Here is an 18,229-nt window from a genome sequence, read left to right as displayed (position 1 = left end):
GGATATTGGATCTTATTCTAAGAAAGATGGGAAGCCATTTAAGAGTTTTGAGCATAGTAGTAGCATAGTCCAACTTAGGTTTGTTTGTTTTTTAATGAAGCATAGTTATTTACAATGTTGTGTCAGTTTCTGGTGTACAGCATAGTGATTCAGTCATATATATGTGTGTGTGTGTGTGTGTATATATATATATTCTTTCTCATAGGTTAGTACAAAAATTGAATATAGTTGCATGTCCTATACAGTAAGACCTTGTTGTTTATTGTTTATACAGTAGTTAGTATCTGCAAATCTTAAACTCCCAATTTATCCCTCTCCCTTTCCCCTTTGGTAACCATAAGTTTGTTTTATATGTCTGTGAGTCTGTCTGTTTCCTAAATAAGTTCATTTGTGTCATTTTTTTTTAGATTCCACATAAAAGTGATATCATAGGACAGTTATATTTCTCTGTCTGACTTACTACACTTAGTATGATCATCTCTAGGTCCATCCGTGTTGCTGCAAATGACAGGCCTCACTTGGGTTTTATAGTCATCATCCTAGCTTCTGTGTGAAGAAGATTCTAAGATGGTAGTGGGGAGACCAGTGTAGAGACACTGTAAATTGGGCATAGAGTGGTGTAGGCTTGGACCAAAGTGGTAGCAGTGGAAATGGTCGACATGGTTGAATTTTGAACATATTTAATGTAACTAAAGAAACTGCAGGTAGAGTTGGAGGTGGAACAGGCCTGTAGTGGGAGCTCTCAGGCCCTACCAGGCATTCTCAATTAACTGGAGGGAGATTAACCTACATCTGGGACAGGAAGGTGCCTCTAGGTTACTGTCTAGCAGAGGAAGAAAAACGTCTGCCCATTGTAGCTCAGCCAATTGGAGACTTTAGCATCCCGATCAATGAGAAGCCTCCATACTTTGGACTCCCAGTTTCCTCCAGTGGCCTCTTTGGTTATTACAGGTCCATCCAACTCTCTTCTTTTCCCTCTAAAAGCAAGTTCCCCTGCCTTGTTCTCTGTATTTGCGTGTGGTCACCTATCTTTGCGTATCCTCAATTGCAATTCTTCTGCTATTCCCTAATAAACTCACCTTTGCTGGTAAAATAACTGACCATTTTATTATTAAAGTTGACAAATAGGTATGAGGGTGAAGTAGTGGGGTGAATGCCTGATTGATTTGTTTCCAAGAAAGGATGGAAAAGCCAGATTATAAAACTAGAATTCTTCTTAGAAAAGCCTTTAAAGACTCCTACCTCCTGCTTCCGAGATGGCCCAACCCAGGCCACTCAGTTGGAGGCCAAAGGCAAGCTTCCTTATACATAGCATAGTGTTGGCAGGTCGGAGGATCAAACAGTCACTTCCTAAAGGCTATTTCCGTCATTTTTCAGTCTCCTCAGGAGCACATCCAGAATATTGGTGGGAGGGCTTGTTCTCTGCCTAATACCCTGTGACATCATGGCCCATCCTGACTCCCCATTGGCTAAGAGGCCTGCTTTTCTCTTAGGGGAAGAACACGTTGCTCTCTAGGCCCCAGTAAACCTTAAATCATATCCTTTCATCTGAGATTCCATCAAACTGCTTGTTCAGGGACTCTCCCACAAAGGTCACACAAATTTGAAATTTTGTGGTTAATTGTGAGGACAGAGGTCAAGGAGACAAGGAAGATCATAGGCCATGGTGGCCTTCCATTCCATCATACTTACTGCTTCCTGCCTGTTGGCTCTGGCCTGTTGGGTGGGAACAGATTTCTGTTTAGCATCAAGTCACGTCATAACACTCTGTGGCTCCCAACTGGCTATTCACTCATGAAACGGTTTAGGCTGTGCTTCAAAATCTGTCAGAATCCTCTTCAGATATTCACCCAAAGATCCATTATTTTTGTCTCAGAGACCATGCTGGGGCTCATCAGAAACCAGAACTCAGTCTGGAATTTCCTGGAAATCTGACACTGCCGAATTTTCTTCACGTGTATTTCCCGCCTTTTCTAGTCACCCTCCCCTCCCACTGGCTTTGGCCAATCATGAAGCAGTACAAATCTGACTAGCACCCAGTGACATCTCACAGCTCTTTCATTGGATTGGCCATTTGGTCAGAGAGCTGTAGCCATATCTCGGCTCCTCAGATTTCCTCAAAGCCTTCTTCATTTACCCCCACAGATCCTCTCAGCACGGATCAGGGATCTACAGCAGAGATTCCCTAAGATGTGAGACTTTATTGAGGGGACTTGCTGCGTAGGTCACAGATCGAGGGTCCTAGCCTGAGACCAAGAGTCCTTGCAGTTTGCAGCCTTCAGTTCAGCATCACGCGTGCCTGCTGGGTGCCGGCGCATGCCAGTGACGTCATGGGCTCCGCGGTGTCTGATTGGCTCGCTGAAGGACGCGACGTGGAGGTAAAACCTAAGCTTCGGGTTGCTTCCAGTTCCTTCCTTGGTATTCGAGGCCTCCAGGCTTCGGCTCTAGAGCCCGGGTTCAGAGGTCAGAGTCTAAGGCCGCAAGCTGGAGCAGCTACCTGCGCGCTCCTCCTGCTGCAGCCGCCTCAGGGAAAAGCAGGGCCTCCAGGACAGCGCAAGGCCCTAGCGGTCGAAGACTGGTCGGCCAGGGCCGCGCTGCCCATCAGCAGGTAGTGGGTGGCGGGTCTTGGGCGCAAGCAACCTCAGACCCTCAGATGTCAGGCTGAAGGACATCATGAAACTCTACAAGGCCAAAAACATGGCGAAAAAGAAGACATAAGAAGGTAAGGATCAGCCCCGCCCCATTTGTTTGCTCTCCCATTAGAATCTAGATTGGGAAAGGCCCTTTCAATTCCAACATCCCTTTCCATTTAAGATGAGAAAACTGAAGGGGACTCTGGCCTGGAGGCAGAGCTGAACACCTTTGCAGCTGCTAGCCCTTTTTCTCACCAGCACTCACTCTTGCGGCCAGTACCTCCGAAGTCTCCTGTGTAACCTGGTCCCGGAGATATTCCAGTTGTTTTGGCACTGAGGGTCTGGGGAGGGTCAGGCTGTCTGCAGTGGGCTTCTGAGGCCTAGACTACAGCATTCTGCCCCCTGCCCATCCCGCATTCCATCCTGATGGACAGCTGGGTGTCCGAACCCTTGGGATGGGCTCAGTGGGCCACCCCTGTATCTCTACCTGGGGGCCCCATCAGCTCCTCCCGAATCCCTCTTGCTGCCAGGGAATTTCACACCAGCTTGTCTTACCAGAGCTGTAAGCATCAGGGGTTGTAGCAAGGTGGTGGGTGCCTCGGGAATTCCTGGAGAGAGCAGAGAAGAAATTTAGCTTTTCAGTACCCACCTCCTCCTGTGAGGAGTACAGGCATCCAGAACCCAAATGTGTATTCCCTGGGTGCCCAAGAGTGTAAGCCCACTTTGTCCTCCTCCCTGGAGTTCTGGTCCCTCACTCCTTCTTCCTTAAGACCCAGAAGTCCAAACCCCTAGTTCTCTCATTCTTTAGACTCAGGATTCCAGTCCCTTAACCCCTCTTCCCTGAAACCCAGGAGTCCAGCCCCAGCCTCTTCCTCCCCCAGACTGAGGAGACTGGAATTTCAGTCTCCACATGTCAAAGGACTCAGAGTTCGGCCTCCAGCCTCTAGCTTCCATCTCCCAGGGACCCTCACCCCAGCTGCCCACTGGAAATCTGGGACGTCTCCCTCCCGCCCCACCTGGGACGTGCGGCCCTGTCCCTCAGGACTCACGCTGGCACGGCATCCTGGGGGAGCGGCTCTGCTGGAAGCCAGGACCACAGCGGTTGCATGTCAGGCCAGTGACCCCTAACTTGCAGGAACACTGCCCACTGGTCTGGTTGCAGGTACCACCTGTCGCCCCAATAGGATGGCACTGGCAGGCTACATGAGGGGGGGATCCAGGGATGTGGAGTCCAGGCTCCCAGCCTCTTCTCCCCAAGACTGAGGAGACTGGAATTCCTTGTCCCCTCCTCCCTCAGACCCGGGAGCCAGGCCCCCAACCCCCTCTACCCTCAGACCCAGGAGTCAAACTCTGCCTCCCCTCCCTCTCTTCACTCACCCCTGCAGGCCCTGCGGCTGGTGATGGGCTGGCTGGGGTCCCTCCAGAACCCTGGCTGGCAGTAGTGGCAGTGCCGCCCAGCTGTGTGGTGGCGGCACCGCTCGCAGACACCCCCACTGCGGCCACCCGACAGCCTGAACAGCTCAGAGTTGAACCTGCAGCGGCGGGCGTGCTGGTTGCAGGAGCAGGCTAGGGGCAGGGTGGAGTCGGGGCATGTCAGGCCTGGCCCTGTGTTTCCCTTCCCCACCTTTCTCCCCGCTGCCCTCAGGAAGGAGACTGCCTGGGGGTCTGGGTAAGTGTGGGCCCTACAACCTCTTCCTTCTCCTCTTTCAACCCGTGCAGTGGACTGGAGCTGGGTAGGCCCTAGAGGGCTGCTGGATGTCTGTGTGAGCCCGGAGGTGGGCGTAAAGAAGGGTGGCGGCTCCGGGCGGGGGCTGTGAGTCAGGCCCCCATGTGTACGTGTCTCCCTGTGTTCCCTGGGCAAGTGATTTCTCCTTTCTGTAGCTCAGTTTCCTCTGCTGCCAGATGACATTTATAGTGTTTACCTGATGAGATTTAAATGAAACCCATTAGCTATAAAGTGCTTAACTCAAGGCCTAGGCTTGACACAGAGCATGTGCTGGCCTGTTTAGAGTGACCACATACCAGGTGCCATGTTTTAAGTGCTTGGCATGTTTCCTTCTCACAGCAGCTTTGTTAGACTGGTGCTGTCATCATCACCCCCATTTTACAGACGCGAACACTGAGGCAGAGAGGTGCCATGCCTGCCCATGGTATTGCAGCTGAGGGGAGGTCAGAGGCAGGATTGGAACCCAGGCCTTCTGGCTCCAGAGTCTGTGCTCCTAGCAGCCACACTCCAATGCCTCTCACACAGCTCACATGAGGACATGAGACATGTACGTTTTCCTGGAGAGCATTGATCAGATTTTCTAAGGTAGTGGCTCTCAGACCTTGCCGCTTACCTGAATTACTGAGGAAATGTTTAAAAAGAACAACTCAGATTCCAGGGCTTCTGTGGGCCCAGGGGCCTGTACTTCTAGCAGGAATCCCAGAGTGAGATGCTACCAGAGGGGGCTCATGGGCCATTCTTTGGAGAGATGTAAGAGGTTTTGACTTAAGGAAATTTGAGAGGTCGGGACAGGGAGGTCCTGAGGACCCCAAGGAGTAGTGGTCAGGTCAGGGAGCTGAGACAGCTGTGTGTTCTTGCAAAAATGCGTCCCCCTCTCTGAGCCTCGATTTCCTCCCATTTAGTAGGGATCTCAATTCTGCTCTCCAGGGTTTTGTAGGCATCAGAGATGGCAGTGCTCTTCAGATTATGAGAGGGTGCTGTTGGGCTTTGGATTCTTTCTGACTGGACAGTGATCACTTCACCTCGCTTCTCTCTAGAGAACTTGGATGGGGAGGTATTCAGGCCACCGTGTCTGTAAAGCCCGTAGCTCCACCACAGGAGTTATTCTCACCGTGTCCACCCAGACCCTTCTCCGTCACAACCCTATGGTCTCTTACCCAGGCTCAGAGGGCAGTGCCCAGCTCAGCCAGGGGGGTGTGGTGATCCTCTGAGGGACTGCCTCCCCAATTCCCAAGCCCTGTCCAGGCCCAGGATGAAGCCAGCCCCACCCTCAGGCCACGTGAGTCTGCCCTCCCTCACTCCTCTGTTGGGGCCTCAGACCTAACTGGTGGGAATGGGCCAACTGGACAGAGTCCTGAGGTGGTGGAGACAGAGGGTCAGAGAAGACCCCAGCGGTGATGCGGACAGAGTGGGGAGCTGTGCCAGTAGTTTAGTCTGTCAGTCCACTTGACATTGCAGGAAGAAATAGAGGGGAGGGGCAAAGAATGTGGGAGATGGAGAGAGTGAGATCCATGGAAATATAGACAGAAAGAGGGGGTGTGTGTGTGTGTGTACATGTACCTGTTGGACTGGAGGTACCTCCCAGGATTAGTAACACACTTAGAGCCTCCAGCAAGGGCTGCAGGCTGGAGGTGGGAGTGGAGGAGGCCTGTCTCTGAGGGGAGCTGCTGGAGGGATGGGGAAGGGCCTGGACTCTGGAGGCCAGTCTGGAAACAGCGTGGAGAGGGAGGGTGTTGGGCAGCCCTGGGGTGCGCTGGTCCAGCTGGAGAGCGCGGTGTTGGCCCAGCATCTAGGAAGGCTGTTTTCGAGTCCAGTCCTGTCTGACCCTTGCTGGCCATGAGACCTGGACCAAGAGACCCATCCCCTTGGGCCTTACCCCCCTCGTCTGGAGAGTGGTAACCCTGGTGGACTCAGGAGGCTGTTTCTGTGTGCCAGGTACTGTATTCAGCTTTATTCCAAGGACTTTATGGATGTTAAGTTATTGAATTTTCACTATAGCCTGTAAAGGAAATGCTGTTGCTATCCTCATTTTCCAGGTGAGGAAATGGAGGCACAGAGAGACTAGGTCACTTGCCTGGGGTCACACAGCCAGGAGGCGGAAGAGCCGGGATTTGAGCCGGTTGGCTGCTGAGGCCACGCTCCTGTCTGCCTGTAGAACGTCTAGTGTGACAGCACTTGACAGAGCCTGGCAGGGACCAGCTAAGACCCTTGGGCTTGGCCTCTCAATCTCAGTTTCCAGCCTTGCCAGTGACTGGCCATTTGTCCTTGCCCAAGGTACTTTCCACCTCTAGCCTCGGTCTCCTCGTCTGTAAAATGGGCCTGTGTAGTACCTGCCAGTCACACGGTAGATGCTGGTTAAATACACGTCTAATGAATACTTTCCCCACGTGGTTGATTTGATGAGTCCAGACGTCCCGATGAGTGCGGCTGCGCTGTTCCCCTCCAGCCAGTCCATAAATCCCATCTGAGTGTCCAAGTGTGTGCCCCAAGCCAGGCCCTGGGCTGAGCGCTCAGGAAATGTTACCCATCCTCATGACTGAGTGTGGGGAGAGGTTGGAGGCCCTAGTGAGTGTTTAAGTAGCTGGGAATCTGGGGATGGCAGAGATTCGGGGCAGATAGGTGGTGGGGGATAGTGAGGGGAGGAGATGAGGGGCCCTGTCTGGAGAGGAACATGGCGAGAAGCAAGGAAGGAGCAGCCGTAGGGAAGGACAGAGCTTCCTGCCCCTCAGGGACAAGGGACCAGCTGCTGGGGTCATGGGGTCAGGTGGTAGGTGAGCGAGGATGGGGGACCCAGGACTCACGCAGGCAAGGGTGAGGGTGCCAGGGGGTGGCAGGCCGCCAGGGCCGGTCGCGGTGGGATGGGCGGCAGCTCTCGCACCCTGGGCCGGTGGTGTGGTGGCGGCAGCGGCAGCGGGGCGGCCGGGCGCGGGCAGCACAGCGGGCCGCGTGGCCGTGGCACTGGCAGCGGCCTCTCACCCCTGCTGCCGCCAGCCCTGCCCGACCCCCGAACTCCACGCGGAGGTGACTGGCCACTACACTGGCCTTTGGGCCGGGTGCAGCTCGGAAGGTCACCCTCTCGGGGCCTCCCAAGGCCCGGGGCCAGGCAGGTCTGTGCCACAGTGATCTCCAGGGACCTCCAGTGGCCCAGGCGGTTGACAGGACCAGGGCTGGGGGTCCTGGGGTGCAGAATCGCAGGCTGACAGACGTCAGGAGGAAGGTCCCACCCAGGGCCAGAGTCAGACTGCCATTGCAGGTGGCCTCGGGACCAAAGTCCACCCCTGAGGAGGGCAGACAAGCCTGGGGACAGGAGGCGGCCAGGCCAGGCAGCTGGGTCACTGGTGGGAGGCAGAAGCGGGGGCCGCCCCCTGGATGGTAGCAAGGGTCTGCACTGGCCTGGTTCAGGAGGAGCAAGAGGGCCAAGGTCACGGGCATGGTTCCAGCAGAGGCAGGTACCTGGAGAGAAGAGTGCCTGGCTGAGAGCCTCAGGCGCCTTCAGGGGTCTGATTCTGCCCTGCTCCCCGGGCTCCCTGAGGAACCCCGGCATTCCACCCCCAGCCCTGCCCAAGACCCCTCCCAGCTGCTTCCAAGCGAGGAAAATAGTTCCATCTGGGGAGAATTACTGTTTACATAACCCAAAGGGGAAAGAACGCAAGCCAAATCGAGAATTTTGCCTGAACTAATCCATAGCTTAACACCCCAGAGCTATCTGTCAGTCAGTGTCGGGGGGCAGGGGCCCTGGGGAGGGGGCAAGGAGGGGGCAGATGGGGAAACCTAGAGAGGGCACAAGGGGGAGGGGGATTTAGAGATTGATGAAGCCTCTGAGACAGAAAAAGAGGCAGAGATAGAGACGCAGATAGAAAGACAGACAGAAGGAGAGGAGGAGACTCAAGTGTAGGGAAGGGCCAGGCAGGGAGAAGGAACCACAAGGAGAGAGGACGGACACAAGGGGAGGCCAGGAGGCCTGGACAGATGGCGGCCAGGCAGCAGAGTCCTCAGGGACTGCGGAGACCAGGTCCCAGGGAGCCTGGGGGCTGGGACAGACAGTGGCAGTTGGGCTCAGAGACACCCGTGGAGCAGGAGGAGAGCAGACAGTGCAGCAGGCCTGACTGGCAGGGAGGGGAGCAGAAGAAGGGAAGGGCCAGGGAGCCCGGGGCCCAGGGATCAGAAGCCAGAGGCCAGGCCCTGACCTGCTGGGATGAGAGTGGAGGCCCTTTCCCATGTAGGGCCCTAACCTTGTTCTCCACACCCTGGCAGGGAGGGGGATTATCCCAAACAAAGGGGCCTCCCTGCCACCCACCCCCCCAGCCTCCAGTTGCCCTTAACCCTTTCCCACCCAGGTGCAAGGCTCAGAGAAGTGTGCTAAGGAACAGCATGGGGATGTCTGGGTCACTCTGGGTTGGGAAGTGAGTGTGGTATCCCTGTGGGGTCAGGAAGGCAGATACCTTGGTGTCCCTTGGGATCGGAAGACCCTGTGCTTGGATTTCTGAGGAATTTCTGATAATTTCTGCCATCCTAGGCCACAGGGTCCAAGAATCAGAGCCCCCACTTTTTCTACTGGTCCTAATGTCCCCAAGGCAGATGGGGGAACAGATGGAGTCGGGGTAGTGGGTGCTGAGGAAGTAGATAAAGAAGGCAGGACAGGACAGGACAGGACCAGTTGCTGGGGCATTGGAGGGGCCAGAAATCTAGACACCCAAATGGTGGGAGGGAGGAACAACTTGGTGCTGAAATGTCCCGCGCTCTCCCTTTCCTGGGCCGGTAGCCCCTAATGAGGAGCTCACTAGGATTTGGGACCTTAGAACTTTTCTGGGCTGCACTGTCACGGCCTCTGGTTCTGAATCTGGACCCAGGTTTGTCCCAGAGCTGGGAGTCTGTTAGGCACCTGTGGGTGCGGGTGGGATCACATCCTCCCCCTGCCCCATATGCTGCACATGGCCCTGTGCGCCTCCGGAGCAGCTTGGCGCCACTTTGCACTCCTCCCTGGGCATTTGCCCCAGTCCTTCAGCACCCGCCTTGTTAAGGACCTCACCCCATCTCCCACCTCTCCTCTCTTGCCTGGGTGGTTCACGGGGTACCACTTTCTGGCTCTTAGCAGCTTGGGCATCCAGGCTGTGTTCCCCAGTGTTCCTGAGGGATCCAGAAGGCAGCCCGTGCCCACCGGGGAGGCCCGATATCCAGGCCCTAGTCCCTACCCCTTATAGGAACTTTAGTCCCCTCGTAGTTCCCCCTTAAAGACCTTAAGGATTAGCTGTGCTCCTACCAGATGCAGAGTCAGGCCTAGTACCTGGACAGTGTAGGGGTCCACCTAGGACCCAGGCCCCTTTTCCCTGACTCTCTTGCATGCACCCTGCCCTTCACCCCTGATGTCCAAACCTGCGCCCAGGAAGAGAGTGTCCTCTGCATTTAGCTCCTCGCAGGTTCTTCCCTCCCTCAGGAGCTTGGCGGCCAGCGTGGGCTCCAGCGTAGGCTCCAGGGAGTGAGTGCGGAGTGGCTGTTCTCAGGCCCCAGGCTAGTGGGGCTTCTGGGCGGGAGCTCAGAGCAGAGCCGGCAGCATCCAGCACCACCCCCACCCCAGTCCCCTGGCCAATGCAACCACGCTCTCCCTGCTCTCTTCACAGGGACCCCTGGCAGCCACACCACCCAAGACTGTGTGGGACGTGAGCACCGTCACCCTCAGGGACCTGCAGCCAGACAGTCCCAAGCCAGCTGGCCCAGCAGGCTCAAGGCAGGTAGGAAGGGATAGTGGCCAGATGACCTTCCTGGGTCTGAGGTCCCTGCTCCACTCACACTCAGCCCCCTGCCCTTCGGGCTCCTCTAAGAGCAGGCAGGCAGGCTCAGCCCCATCACGTGGTGGCTGTGATCTCGGGGAAGGGGCTGACCTGTGGGGCGGGTTCAGGGCTCCACATGCTGAAGTGGAAGGCTGGTGTCTGGCTGGGTGACCCCAAACCAGCCCCTCTTCCCCTCTGGAACCTTCTGTCAGCTCTGGGTTAACTGAGCATTAAGGCCAGTTGCTTTAAAGCCTGAAAAATCAATGCTCCTGGAAGGATCAGACCAGCCGCCAGAAAACCCAAAGACCTGGGCCAGTTTCTAAGATGGTGGCGACGAGGTGGAGGAGATAAGAATGCCGCACGCCTCAGAGGTTCTAGGGGCCAGAGGGAGAAATTGGGGACCCTGACAGGGATAGAGATCCAAGCCGGTCTCTGCCATGGCCTATTTCCTGCGAGGCCTCAATACCTGTCGTGAAATTTTGATGTCAACTCTGTTACATACCCAAATTGTCTGACTAGAAAAATAAGTTTTCCATTAATTCCCACTGAGAAAAGCAGACATTTGGGGACCTACCATCTGGGGTGGGAGGACATAGCCAGGCAATCCGTGATTCTAGTTCAGGGTGACCCGCACTGCAGTGGAGGGGCCAGCCAATTTGAGAGTCAGCTGTGAGGATGGTACCTACAAAGAGAAAGGGACTGAGGATAGAGACACCCCCAAATCAGAAGGGACACATGGGATCTGGGGCGGGCAGTGAGAGTGACAAGGTGGCACAGTGCAGCATGCACTGTGCTCATCCATTCAGCTCAGACTGACTTCCCCTGTGTGTGACACTCTGCTGAAGATCCCGTGTGACATGTACAGAATCCCCATCCTTGTCAGGTTCACCATCCAGAGAGAGCAGAGATGGCCACCAAAGAGTAACAGTAATTATGTTCTAGAGTGTGGTGGAAAGTGACAGATGTTTGGAGCGAAAGAAAGGAAGGAAGTAGATGGGGTGGGGTGGGGGTCAGAGGGGACATTTGAGCTGAGACCTGAAGGAGGTGAGGGCAAGATGCTCCCTGGGCATCGGGGCAGGAGCGACCCAGGCAGAGGGCGTTGCCAGTGCAAAGGCCAGTTCTGCCAGAGAGACTCAGGAGGAAGGTTTAGGGCTCACTTTATTCCTGCGCACCAGCAAGAAGTTTCTAAAGCTAAGGTTCCCTGGAGGGAAGCTTGCTTCTTCACTGTTGTTTTTAATAGCCTGTGCTGCCTGAGGTGATTAGCACCCCGGAATGTGGTTGGCAGGGGGTGTACAAGCAGGCAGAGCAGAGAGGAAACATTCCCAGAGTTGAGAAGGAGACTTGTGGGGGGGTTCCGCAAGTATCAGGCACCTTTACCCTCACAGCGCCCCAGAAAGGAGGCAGGATCTCCCAGGGACCAGCTCTGAAGTGGGCTCAGCAGGGTGGGACCCTCACCTCTGGGCTTCCACAGATCTTTTATCCCTACCTTGGTGTCGCTGAAATCACAGAGGCCCCACAAGGCCAGGCAGTTCAACCCCTGAGTAACTGGAAGGAGAGTTTCTCGGAATGTGCGCCCTCAGGACAAATGGAAAAATCAAGGACCATAATTAAGAGCACAGATTCCTGAATCACTGTCTGTTCAAATCTAGGCTCCCCCTCCTTCCTACCTGTGTGACCCAAAGCAAGTTTCTTAACCTCTCTGTGCAGTAGTTTCCTTATCTGTTAAATGGGCTTAAAAATGTACCTTCCTCGTGGAAAATCGTGAGGACCAAATGAGCCAGGACAGGCTTACAGTCTCGTATCTGAAACTCTTTGGACCAGACATGTTACAGAACCCATGTTTCAGGCCCTTGTAGGGTGCATAGGTTATATATCACGCAGCTCCCCCAGTGCAGTTTGGGCAGCATCCCATAATCAAACATTGTTTCTGCAGCAAAACATGTGGGCAGTCACACCAGGATAAGCCAAGTCTAGGAATAGCTGCAGGTCTCTTCAGGCCAGATTTGTTCCCAGACGAGTTCTATTCCGGTTGGGCTTTGCCACCAATCTTCAGGAAAGTGGCAGATAAGGAATTGTGGAGCAGAATATAAGCACTGAAAACAGTGCCTGGCTCCAGGCAGGAACCACGGAAGCAGCAACCTTGAGTCATTATTTTCAGTGGCCTTTCAGTTGTGCAGGCTGATGTGAGGCCAGGAGAGGGAGCTCTTAATACTCGAGGACAGAGGTGGCCGCCAGACTGTATCTGCTTTGCAGAGCTCAGTACAAAATGAAAAGCCAGACTGCCTTTCTCAAATTTGTGGAGAATTTCTAGCTGGTGCGAGCAGAGCCGGAAACAGAGCAGGTCACTTTGGGTCTCAGGACTTGTGCAGCTGCTCAGGTCACACTCCATGGTGGGTCGTCAGGGGAACAGAGGAAGGGAGAGGACAAAGTGGGTCAGAACACACTGGGGACCCGGAGTGAAAAGACCGTTTCTGGGAGCCCAGGGGAGAGCTGGAGGAGAGGCTGACTCAAAAAGAAGCAAGCCAGAAGAAGGGATTATCCACCCCATTACAAGGATGGGGAAACTGAGGTTCATGGAGCCCAGTCAGAGCCCAGTGAAGTCGGGGCGGGAGCTGGATGGGGATCTTGGTGGGTTCAAATGTATAGGCCTCACTGAGATCGCACGGCACACCCTCTGTGATCCAAAAGACAGACTGTAGTGTGTGTGTTGGCAAGGATGTGAGGAAGTCAGAACCCTCATAGGCTGCTGGTGGGAATGGAAAATGAGGCAGGTGCTTGGAGAACAGTCTGCGGTTCCTGGAACTGTTAAACACAGAGTTATTTAGTTATCATATGACTCAGCAATTCCACTCCTAGGGAAGTACTGGAAGGATATGAAAACTTGGGTCCACACAGAGGTTCGTATGTGCGTGTTCACAGCAGCATTATTCCTGATAGCGTTGCCCAAAGTCCAGCAGCCGATGAACTGATAATAAAATGAGGCATATCCGTGCAATGGAACATCAGTCGGCTGTGAAAAGAAACCAGTGACATCCTCACAAATGCTGCAACATGGATAAACCTTGGACATGGGACACTGAGTGAAAGAATCCAATCACGAAGAGCCACTTGTACAATTCACTTACATGCAGCGTGCAGGCTAGGTAGATCCACGGAGTTAGAAAGTAGATTAATTGGAAGGAGGAGGCGGGAGGATGGGAAGATTGGGGTGAGAATGGCTAAGGTGTGCAGAGTTCCTTTTTGGGGTGATAAAATTTTCTGCAATTAATTACGATTGTTGCCCAGCTATGTGAATATACGGAGAGCTATTGTACACTTTAAATGGGTGAATTATATAGCATTTGAATATTATCTAAATGAAGTCGTTACCAGAAAAAAAAAGATGTAATATAAAGACATAAATATCACAGATGTGAATATAAAAGTTAAATGTTGGCAGCTTGAGGTGGCAGCTCAGAGAATGTGACGGAGGCAGGAGGTGGGAACTGCCAGTCCCTGAAGTCCTGGTCCAGAAAGGGCCCAGCATCACTTCTGCCATATTTGATTGGCTGAGGCAGTCACAGGCCCGCCCAGACTCAAGGAAAGGACCGTCGAAGGGTCTGCAGCCAGCTTGAATCCACCGCGTCCACCAACAGTGGCAGGAAGCGCTTAGCTCTTACCCTGGGAGGGGCCCTTCCCAGTGCAGCTCAGCAGGGGCTGTGGTTAACCCCATTTTACAGAGGAGACTGAGGCTTAACTAACGTACTCCGAGGCGCCCCGCCAGGAGGAGGCAGGACCCACGTGCAAAGCTGGGCTGTCTGGCCTCAGTCTGTGCTCTGAACCTCCATACTACACAGCCTTAACAGACTGAGCTCCCCAGGAGTGAGGATTCATGTAGTAAATACTCTAGACGTATTTATTTTACACTTACTGAATACTTCTTGTGTGCTTGGCACTGTCCTAAAAATGTTACAAATGTCACTACCTGTAAGGTAGTTCTGTTAGGTTAGACCATATGAAATGGCTGTTTGTGTAGGTAAAATGTGGTTGAATATTGGCACTTTGAAGTGTTTTGACCTAATCTTCGTGTTTAATGGGCAAGGAAACGGATTCAGAGAGGTGACGTAACTTGACTAAAGTCACACAGCACTGGTAAGGGGTGGAACTGGGATTCAGACCTAGGCCAAACGGACCCAGGGTCTGTGCTCTTAGGCCTCCACAATGGAGGCCACTAGATATGCATGGAGGGGCTGAGTGAGCGAATGAACCTCCTGCCCACCCAGCCATCCCCCCGACTTCAGTCCTTCCTCTCTCTGCCCTGCAGCCACCATGAAATTCCTCCGGGCCACTTGCCCTTCCTTGTCCACCATCTTCTTCCTCTTTGTCACCTTCGTGGTGTCTGCCATCTTCCACTGCCACCAGCGCCTGGCTCTGGTACCCATCCCCTGGGCCTACCAGTCTCATGTGGTCCTGGTCTCCAGACACCTGCCCAGCGGGGGCATGTTCACCATCAACTCCAAAGGCCGCCTGGGGAACCAGATGGGGGAGTACGCCACCCTGTACGCCTTGGCCAAGATGAACGGGCGGCCGGCCTTCATCCCACCCCAGATGCACAGCACTCTGGCCCCCATCTTCAGAATCACCCTCCCCGTCCTGCACGACACCACTGCCAGCAGGATCCCCTGGGAGAACTACCCACTGAACGACTGGATGGAGGACCAGTACCGCCACATCCCGGGGGAGTACGTGCGCCTCACCGGCTACCCCTGCTCCTGGACCTTCTACCACCACCTGCGCGCCGAGATCCTCCAGGAGTTCACCCTGCACGACCACCTGCGGGAGGAGGCCCAGAGTTTTCTGCGGGGTCTGCAGGCCAAGTGGGCTGGGCAGGCCACCTTCGTGGGGGTCCATGTGCGCCGTGGGGACTATGTCCATGTCATGCCAAGGGTGTGGAAGGGCGTGCTGGCCGACCAGGGCTACCTGCAGCAGGCCCTGGACTGGTTTCGGACCCACTACCGCAGCCCAGTCTTCGTGATCACCAGTGACGACATGGCCTGGTGCCGGCAGAACATCAACGGCTCCCTCAGGGACGTGGTGTTCGCCGGCAACGGCCAGCAGGGCTCACCCGCCAGGGACTTTGCGCTGCTCATCCAGTGTAACCACACCGTCATCACCGTGGGCACCTTTGGGATCTGGGCTGCCTACCTTACAGGTGGGAACACCGTCTACCTGGCCAATTTCACCCTGCCCAACTCCCCCTTAGACATGATCTTTAAGCCACAGGCAGCCTTCCTGCCAGAGTGGGTGGGCATCGCAGCCAACCTGGGGCAGGCCAGAGGGAACGACCCCTAGCCGTGCTCCTCTTCTGCCTCGTCTTCGGGTCTAACAGACAGCATGAGCTTGGACACCTGAGTTTAAATCCAGGCTGCTCTGCCTCCCAGCTGGGTGACCTCAGACAACCTCTCGGTGACTTCGTATACCACCTGAAAAACAAAAATAATGCAGCTCTTTGTGAGCACACAGCAAGTTCACTTGGTGCCCTGGAAACACGGGGTAAGTGTTGGCTGCTAACGTGCATGCGAGTGGCGCGCCCTGAACATTTGGACTGCTAGAAGAGAGAGGCTTTTTTTTTTTTTTTGGCCATCTCCTTCACGGCTCCAGGAGCATGGAGTCCAAATATCTTGCAGTTGCTTCCTGAGAGAGTTTGGCTCTTCCTGCCCTCAAATGAAGAGGAGCTGGATGTTTTCAGCAGCTGAGAATTCAAGCTTTGGGTTTAATGGGCCCTTACCATGAAAAAATGTGAGGAAAACAGGATTTGAGAGGATGAATCACAGGGAGATACCCTTGGTGGAGTGTGGGAGGGCCTGACAATGATGGCAGGACTCAACTCTGGGCTTTGGGTGTCTTTCCTGCAGCGGCAAAGGCACCCAGAGTCTACATGTCATAGAAGCAGCAGGCGGACCACCTAGGGGCAAGGACCACAGAGATTGGAGCATGGCTCTGTCGGCAGTCACCTGGGTGGCCAGATGACCTCACACCCTGCACTGCCTGTGCCCCCAGGACCTAATGCCACTGTGAGAAACCTCAGTATGGACAAAAGTTGGATGAACTGATTACAGTACTGGTTTTCCTGTGTTCAGTGTATTTTAAAGTATGGAGATACCAGTATTTTTATTGGTGTCCTACTCCTTTTTGGAGATTAAGAAAAAGTTAACGTATAGTTGTTTATGTTCATTTACATTTCCACCGAACATAGGTGCACTGGTTTAGAAAACATTTCAATCACCTCTCTTTCCTGTTTTAAACTCTTTCCAAATATCTTATTATTTGAATTCCCATTTCTTGGCATACTCATGAGGTTGAACACCTCTCCTTTCATGATTAATAATATTGTTACCTCCCCAGAGCCATTTTGGGCCCCAGTTGACTTCCTTAAGTCCTTCATGGTGTCATCATGGTGTGGGGGTAAGGTCAAGAGGATATTAAAGAAAGCAGAAGAAGGGTCTGAAGGGGCAGGCAGGGAGTTGGGGAGGGAGGTTCTGTATTCGCTACCTATTGCTGTGTAACAAATTACCCCAAAATTTAGTAGCTTAAAGCAACAACAATAACATTATCTCTTAAGAGTTTCTGTGGGTCAGGTGTTCAGGAGTGGCTTAGCTGAATGGTTCTGTTTGAGATATCCAGTGAGGATGCTGTCAGGTCTCCGCGAGGGCCACTGTCATCTGAAGGCTTGCCTGGGGCTGGGGGATCCACTTCCATGGCTGGCAAGTTGGTGCTAGCTCGTGGCTCTTGGTCATATCCTCTTGATGTGGACCTTGGTGGGGCTGTTTGAGTGTCCTCACCACATGGTAGCTGGATCCCTCCAGAGAGAAACCCAAGAGACCAAGGTAGAAACAGTACCTTTACATCTGAGCCTCACCTTGTCACACACTGTCACATCCGGTGTGTCCCACCCATCACACTGAGCAGCCTGAGTCAGTATGGGAGGGTCTGACACCAGCAGGTGAAGATTATTTCAGACTAACTTGGAGTCTGCTGTATTAGTTTGCTAGAGCTGCTGTAACAAAAGTACCACAGATGAGGAGGCTTAAACCACAGACGTTTATTGTCTCACAGTTCTGGAGGCTTGAAGTCTGAGATCGAGGTGTTGGCAGGGTTGGTTCCTTCTGAGGGCTGTGAGGGGATGATCTGCTCCGAGCCTCTCTTCTTGGTTTGCAGGTGACCTCTTCCCCCTATATCTTTACATCTTCCCTCTGTACATGTCTGTGCCCAGATTTCCTCTTCTTCTAAGGACACCAGTCATAATGAATTAGGGTCCGCCTAATGATCTCACTTTAATTTAATTACATCTATAAACTGGGCATAGGACTTCAACATAAGAATTTTTGTGGGGACACAGTTCAGCCCATAACAGCTCCCAGTGTCCATTTCCAGCCCTCCCCTGCTGGAGTCAGATTGGTTTTGGTCCCCTTGCCTTTTCTCCTCCATTCTCTCAGGACCAGCCCTTCCTCCTCAAGATAATTTACCTTAGCCAGGATATTTTCCCAGATTCTCTCTTTGGGAGAGACTCAAGCCAGAAGGATAGAGGAACCTCAGCCCTGACCCCAGGTTATCTGTCAAGTGCAACGTCATTGGAGTGCAGAAGCGGCTGGCAGCCATATCTCCCATTTCAATAAAACGCTCATGTGGCAGGTCCCTTCCTGCTGCCCCACCACATCTCATCACCGGCTTCCTCCACCCTACTCTGTGCCCTGGGAGGCCGTCTGATGTTATCTGCTGTGGCTCGAATGTTCCTGCCCCCACCCAAATTCCTATATTGAAGTCCTAATCTCCAGTGTGAATTTGGAGGTGGGCCTTTGGGAGGTGATTAAGTTGTGCGGGTGGGGCCCTTGTGAATGGGATTGATACCCTTCTAAGAGACACCAGAAAGATGTATAAGGGCCAAAGCAGAAGTTGGGCAGCTGCCAAAATAAATTGCATGGATTCATTTAACAAATATTGATTGATCTGCCAGCCAGGAAGTGGGCTGTCACCAGGAACCAAATCAGCAGATCTTGGACTTCTCAGCCCTCGGAATAGGGAGGAATACATTTCTGTTGTTTAAGCCACCTAGGGTGTGGTAT

At 53.6% G+C, this 18,229-nt stretch overlaps 3 protein-coding genes across 3 annotated transcripts in view; 2 read left to right on the top strand and 1 right to left on the bottom strand.

Moving 5' to 3' along the window:
• Positions 1–2,544: 2,544 nt before the first annotated feature.
• On the bottom strand, positions 2,545–7,791 carry NTN5 (netrin 5). Its single transcript, XM_072966715.1, is given in 6 exon segments — positions 2,545–2,681; positions 3,189–3,218; positions 3,221–3,241; positions 3,683–3,832; positions 4,011–4,199; positions 7,161–7,791. Coding segments are annotated over 6 exon segments (1,053 nt in total). The 3' UTR covers positions 2,545–2,649.
• Positions 4,028–16,512, top strand: LOC102531228 (galactoside 2-alpha-L-fucosyltransferase SEC1-like). The gene is made up of 3 exons (XM_072966711.1): positions 4,028–4,302; positions 9,978–10,088; positions 14,431–16,512. Exons 1-3 carry the CDS (start codon positions 4,224–4,226, stop codon positions 15,456–15,458), a joined length of 1,218 nt encoding a protein of 405 aa, XP_072822812.1. The 5' UTR covers positions 4,028–4,223; the 3' UTR covers positions 15,459–16,512.
• FUT2 (fucosyltransferase 2 (H blood group)) overlaps positions 10,014–18,229 on the top strand; it is a 30,230-nt gene continuing 22,014 nt past the window's right edge. Inside the window, exon 1 of the mRNA XM_006208670.4 lies at positions 10,014–10,088. The gene's annotated coding sequence lies outside the window, so the exon portion shown is untranslated. The remainder of the gene's footprint in view (positions 10,089–18,229) is intronic.

This window comes from Vicugna pacos, chromosome 9, assembly GCF_048564905.1.
Source record: "Vicugna pacos chromosome 9, VicPac4, whole genome shotgun sequence".
NCBI lineage: Eukaryota > Metazoa > Chordata > Mammalia > Artiodactyla > Camelidae > Vicugna > Vicugna pacos.
The sequence above is the reverse complement of the archived record's forward strand: the minus strand, read 5'-3'. Positions and strand labels throughout refer to the sequence as shown.